The sequence below is a fragment of the Caenorhabditis briggsae genome (genome assembly GCF_000004555.2).
Source record: "Caenorhabditis briggsae complete genome, chrIV, whole genome shotgun sequence".
NCBI classification, from domain to species: domain Eukaryota; kingdom Metazoa; phylum Nematoda; class Chromadorea; order Rhabditida; family Rhabditidae; genus Caenorhabditis; species Caenorhabditis briggsae.
The window spans coordinates 742,595-748,619 of record NC_013487.2 but is presented as its reverse complement, the minus strand read 5'-3'; the positions used below and the strand labels follow the sequence as shown (position 1 = coordinate 748,619).

General features: G+C 34.9%; 2 protein-coding genes across 2 annotated transcripts in view; both read right to left on the bottom strand.

Annotated features, from left to right (window-relative positions):
* Cbr-sta-1 overlaps positions 1–6,025 on the bottom strand; it is a gene marked incomplete at both ends in the record, with an annotated part of 16,110 nt that overhangs the window by 7,929 nt on the left and 2,156 nt on the right. The window contains 2 exons of the mRNA XM_002632407.2: positions 359–486; positions 2,558–2,902. Of these exons, the coding sequence (XP_002632453.2) occupies positions 359–486; positions 2,558–2,902 (473 nt within the window). The remainder of the gene's footprint in view (positions 1–358; positions 487–2,557; positions 2,903–6,025) is intronic.
* Positions 5,950–6,025, bottom strand: part of CBG13676 — a gene marked incomplete at both ends in the record, with an annotated part of 1,236 nt that continues 1,160 nt past the window's right edge. Inside the window, one exon of the mRNA XM_002632408.1 lies at positions 5,950–6,025. This exon is cut by the window's right edge and continues 1,160 nt beyond it. Coding sequence (XP_002632454.1) covers positions 5,950–6,025 — 76 coding nt within the window.

Here is a 6,025-nt window from a genome sequence, read left to right as displayed (position 1 = left end):
GCCCGTTGGGCCCGTCATTTCACTAGTTTCGAAATTTTCAAAAAACACATAAGGGGGGACCCTTATGTGATTTTCTTTCGAGCAAAAATTTTTTTTCGAGTTTTTTCGATCTTTTTTGATCAGACAGACAAACAATCCAAAAAACGACAAAAAATGGGAAAAATTATGTTGAGAGCTCAAAATTTGGCTCAAAAAAACAGAATTTTTGACACCGGGCCTTCCGAGCCGGGCCCGGACCTTAAAAATTTCTTCAGACCCGGCCCGGCCCGGCCCGGAATTTTACAAGTATGTAAAATACCAATACAGTTATTAATCTTTCTAGTAATTGAATACAGTTTCCAAATTCAAAAAAACTAACATTTCCTTCTGCGCATCACAATCGACACTCATCACTCTGGCCTCGTCTTCAGCGATGATTTTCACCGAAACGTTTGTATTCATTAGTTGTTGACGAATGCCCAATTTGTCACCGATTAGGAGACGGACCTGAAAAATAGTTTTTTTTCGGATCTAATATTTGAAGATATTTTCCTAAAATTCATTTTTTACACAATTCGGTTAAAAAAATAGCTGTTTCAGTTTCTTCATGAAAAACAGGGAAAACAATTTAAATTATTAGTCCGTTTTTATTTTTAACTTGAAAAGTGTGAAGTTTCTCTCATTAGAGTGCATTTGCATCCCACCTCTTACAGAACGTCCATTTTGAGCTCATTTATCTCAATTTCTGTGAGAGATATGAAAAATTTTTCAACTGCTAAAATGTAGCTGATATCATGATAAACAATTTATCAGTTGACAAATTGCTCATTTCTCGTTTATGAGCCGAGATAATTGAGCTCAAAGTATCATTTTTTGTTTGGAAAAATCTGAAATCTTAGTTTTAAACAAACCGAGATCTCTAATTTCTCAAAAAAATAGTTTTTGAGAAAAAAATACGGTTTCAGGTTCTTATCAAAAGTTTGAAGCGATACAGTAACAACTGGTACATCCGAGAAGATTTCGACCGAAAACTGATCAACTGATAAAATGTTGGTGCTATTATGATAAGAAGTTTATCTTTGACAACTTTTATCATATCTTTGACAGTTGCAAAGATAAAATGGCCTAAAGTTCACGTTAGGAGGCCCTTCTATTACAGGTTTTACGGTATTTCTTTCCGGAGAATTTTCAAAAATATCTCTGTTTTAGGCACTTCTTAAAACCAACAAGAAATTCAAAAACTATTATTAATTACTTTCATTTCTGTATCGACAGAAAATATGTGACATCCTTTTCTCATTAGAGCTTATTTGCATGACCCCGTGAACGCTCTAATAACAGTCCTTTTTTGAGCTTGCTTATCTCAATTTCTATAAGAGCAATGAAAAATTGGCCAACTGATAAAATGTTTATCACAAAATTTCCAACAATTTATCAGTTTACAGATTTTTGATTTCTTTTATAGGAACTGAGATAATTGAGGTCCAATTTTAGAAAAACCCGTCGTTGAGAAAAAAATACCGCTTCAGGTTCTTATCAAAAGTTTGAGGTCATACACTAACCCATGGTACCACGTCGGTTTGATTAACCTAATTTTTCTAACTTTTTGTAAGTGATATGGAAAATTTGTCAACTGATAAAATATAGCTGATATTATGACGAGCATTTTATCAGTTGACACATTTTTGATATCTCTTGTAGGAGCTGAGATAATTGAGCTTAAATTGGAAGTACATTTTTTTCCAAAAAAAACTCTGTTTCAAACGTCTGCAAAGTTTTAGAGAATTATGCTCACTGTCAATTTTAATAGTGCAAGTAAAAAAAAGTTAGAATCTTTTTTCTTGTATTTTTCCTCTTTGAGGTACAGTAGCCCGTTGTTAATTTTACCTATTTATTTGGGTCGGTGCGGAACAACCCTTTTTGAGCCCAATTATCTCAATTCCTGTGAGGGATGCAAAAATTCTGTCAATTAATAAAATGTTGGTGATAAAATTTCACACATTTTATCTGTGATTACATTCTTGATATCTCTTATGGGAACTGAGATATTTGAGCTCAACGTGCCTTATATTTTTTTTTTCGAAAAAAATTCTGTTTCAGGTATCTGCAAAGTTTTAGATAGTTTTATTATTTTCAGTACTCTTATCGCTTGAAGAAAATACAACATTAGCACTTTTTCATAATACTATCCTCCTTTAAGGCTTCTTACAGTACTCCACTACTGTTCGGTATGATCTACTGATCCATTCCAAATCATTTTTCAACACGTGTTTTCAGAACACCCGCTTCTCAGGCATACTGTAATACAGAATTACCCAAAAGTTGTGTTAATTTTGTCTATTTTTGGGGTACTGTAGTCGATGGTTTATACTCACAGACATTCAAACAAAAAAAGCTCACGACCGGCAGCGAAACACCCCTTTTTGATCTCTACTATCTCATTTTCTGTAAAAGATATCAAAAATCTGTCAACAGATAAAATGTTGGCGATAAAATTTCACACTTTTCATCACTTGACAAATTTTTGATATCTTTTCCAGAAATCGAGATAATTGAGCTCAAGGTGCAAGTAGCTTACCTCAGTCACAAACTTGTGTTGAGTCTTCAAAACCGGTTCCGGCTGAACGGAAACAATGAAACTTTGTGAGACGAGCACGAAAAGGAGCCTGTTCAATTGCTCACTGATTGTGGTCAATTTCGCAGCTGACGATTGAGCCAAACCGTCGTTCAGCTGAGGAGCACGACGACACAAATCACACATCCAACACGCGAACATATTCAATTGCCAGATGTTGTCTGCGAGGAATTCGAATTCCAGTTGGATCTCGTCTAGAAGCTGTTCACGATCGTCGAACGGCATTCCGATTTGTGCCAGTTTTTGAGCGTTTTTCCATGTAAACAGCTTGTCGTTTATCAGTTGGCCCTGAAAATTTCTAAATGTTAAACTTTATTTTTTGAACACTGTTTCAAAATGCTCATAAGTTTCAAATGCATTCATGTTTTATAATACTTTGCCATTTTGGAGTGCAAAATCGAAAATCCGTATTTCCGGTTTCAAGAAAGTCTCTTCTTCTTTAAAAATAACTAATTTTTAATCTGCGAATTCAATAGACAGTACAAATTAAATATGATTTCTTTAAGAAGACTTGAAAAACTGTCAAAAAATCTCTGTTTTAGAACCTTCTTTAAAGGTGGGGGGACAGGAGATTTTTCGTAGTTTTTTTGTAGCTAAAGTATGCATTTTACCGTCACGGTGTACAACGCTTAATGTCACTCTGCGTACACCTGTCGTCCTCGCCTTTATGTATGCAATTGGGCTACCGCTTTCTCTTTGCCCGCGTGGCTCAGTCGGTAGCGGCGCCGCACCCTCAATCATCGCCTTCACAAGTTCAACTCCTCGAGGGGCATCTTTGAACGGAATTTCGAGAACATTATTTTTTTCATGTCCCCCCACCTTTAAAAAGAAAACAGAAAAAATTTGAATTATTAACATTCTAATCGAATTTCATTCAACTTAATTGAATGCGACATTGTCTTCTCATTAGAGCGCATTTACAAACCTCGCTCAAATAGAGCGCCCCTTTTTGAGTACAATTATCTCAATTTCTGCAAGAGATATCAAAAATTAGTTAATTGATAAAATGTTGCTGATATTATGATTAGCAATTTGTCAGTTGACAACTTTTCGATATCTGAAACAGTAAGCGAGATAAATTAAGTCTAAGCTCCGTATCATTGATGCAGGAGCTCTAATTTTACTTTTTCGAAAACTGTTTCAAAATGTTCATTAGTTCCAAAAGCATTTTTAAAAAATAGTTTTTCGATTGCCACCTTTATTAAAGGTCCCTCCTGACTTTGAGCCAATTTGTCGCGATTCGTCTTGCTGATATCAAAAAGTGGCTAACTGATAAAATGATCGTCGTATTATCAAATATTTTTTATCAATTGACCATTTTTGATGTCTTTTACAGGAACCGATAAGTTGCGTCTAATTTTGGTACCAATTAACTTTAGCTATCCCAAATACTGTTTCAAAATATCCATAAGTTTCAAATGCATTCATGTTTTATAATACTATTGACTGCAAACTTCTAATGTTTCCAATAATTCAAGTAATATAATTTTTATATTCGAACTTCCAATTACCGTAAAACCTTTATTAGAAGGCCCCCTTTAATAGAAGGGCCCCCGTAAGAGTCCTCTGTTAAGAGGAGCCCCTTCAAAATTTGTTTTTAAATTTAAAAATTTCAGTTTGTCGAATTTTTCGAATTTTTCGAAAAATGGCCGCAAAAATAGAAGGGCCCCCTCCAACTGGAGGGCCCCTGTAATAGAGGGGCCCCCGGGAGGTATCTTGGAAAAATAGAAGTGCCGGCCTTTCCAATACAGGTTTTACGAGATTATTCTTACTTGGTATTATGCTCTAGAGCATACAATTTCCTTTGAGGTCAAAAAATTAGCATTACATTCAAAATATTGAATTCAAAATTGTAAAATCATGGATCGGTAAATTCCGTTTCAAGAAAGTCTATTTTTTTTCGGAAATTTTTAATCAGCAAATTGATATCAAAATTACCGAAAAAAAATCTCAGTTTGAATTATTCATAAAAAAAGAAATACACTATTTAGTAGTTTTCTCCTTCAACTGATTGAGCGATACCGTCTTCTCATTAGAGCGAATTTGCATGCTATTTATTTTACCGTAAATGATCTAATATTTAGAACGCCCTTTTTTGAGCTCAATTATCTCAATTTCTGCAAAACGTCGCGATAAGTGGTCAATAGATAAAATGTGTGTAATTTTATGATAAAAATTTTATTAGTTGACAACTTTTTGTTATCTTTCATGGGAATCGAGATAAATTAAAGGTGGGGGGACAGGAGATTTTTCGTAGTTTTTTTGTAGCTAGAGTATGCATTCTACCGTCACGGTGTACAACGCTAAATGTCACTCTGCGTACAGCTGTCGTCCTCGCCTTTATGTCTGCAATCGGGCGTCCGCTTTCTCTTTGCCCGCGTGGCTCAGTCGGTAGCGGCGCCGCACCCTCAATCATCGCCCTCACAAGTTCAACTCCTCGAGGGGCATCTTTGAACGAAATTTCGAGAACATTATTTTTTTTCATGTCCCCCCCCCCCCACCTTTAAGTCTAAGCTCCGTATCATTGATGCAGGATCTCTAATTTTCTTTTTCGAAAACTGTTTCAAACTGTTCATTAGTTTCATATGCATTCGTTGTAGATTTGTTATGAATCCTAAAATAAAAGGTGCTACCCAATTTTGATCCAATTTATCTCTGTTCTTGTGGTAGATATCAAAAATTAGTTAGCTGATAAATTATGTGAAATTTTATGATAACCATTTTATCAGTTGACCTCTTTCTGATATCGTTTACAGAAAACAAAAACAATTCAGTCTAAATTTGGCATCATTGCTGAAGAGATCTAACTTATTCAAATACTGTTTCAAAATGTTTATTAGTTTCTTTTTTTTCAAATGCATTCGTTGTTTTTATAAACTGATCCATTTCCTCCGTATCCATTAGTCAAAGGATCTATCTAACTTTAAGTCGTTTCATCTCTGTCCCCGGGAAAGATATCAAAAAGCTGTCAACTGATAAAGTGTTCATCGTAATATAAGAAGGAGCGATTACACCGAATTCCCAGTTCTTCGTGTTGGTCCCGGACCATCGAAAATTCAACAAGGAGACAAAATGATATTTGTGGGTGATAAGAAACGAGAAGAGCAGCATGCAATCTTCTACTCATCACCTATCAATTGTCAGAATTCGACTGGAAATTTGACATTTACGTAAGAACAGAAACTTTTAACTTTGACCCAAATTATCTCGGTTCCTGTCAAAGATATAGAAAAGTTGTCAACTGATAAGTTGTTTATTATAGTGCCACAAAAATTTTATCAGTTGATACATTTTTGATAATCAAGCTCAAAATTGACAGTGTGGGAAACCTTCTATTACAGGTTATACGGTATTTCAAAAATACTTGAATTACAGATACTGGGTGTACAATAGCGCACGAGTCGAAGTGAT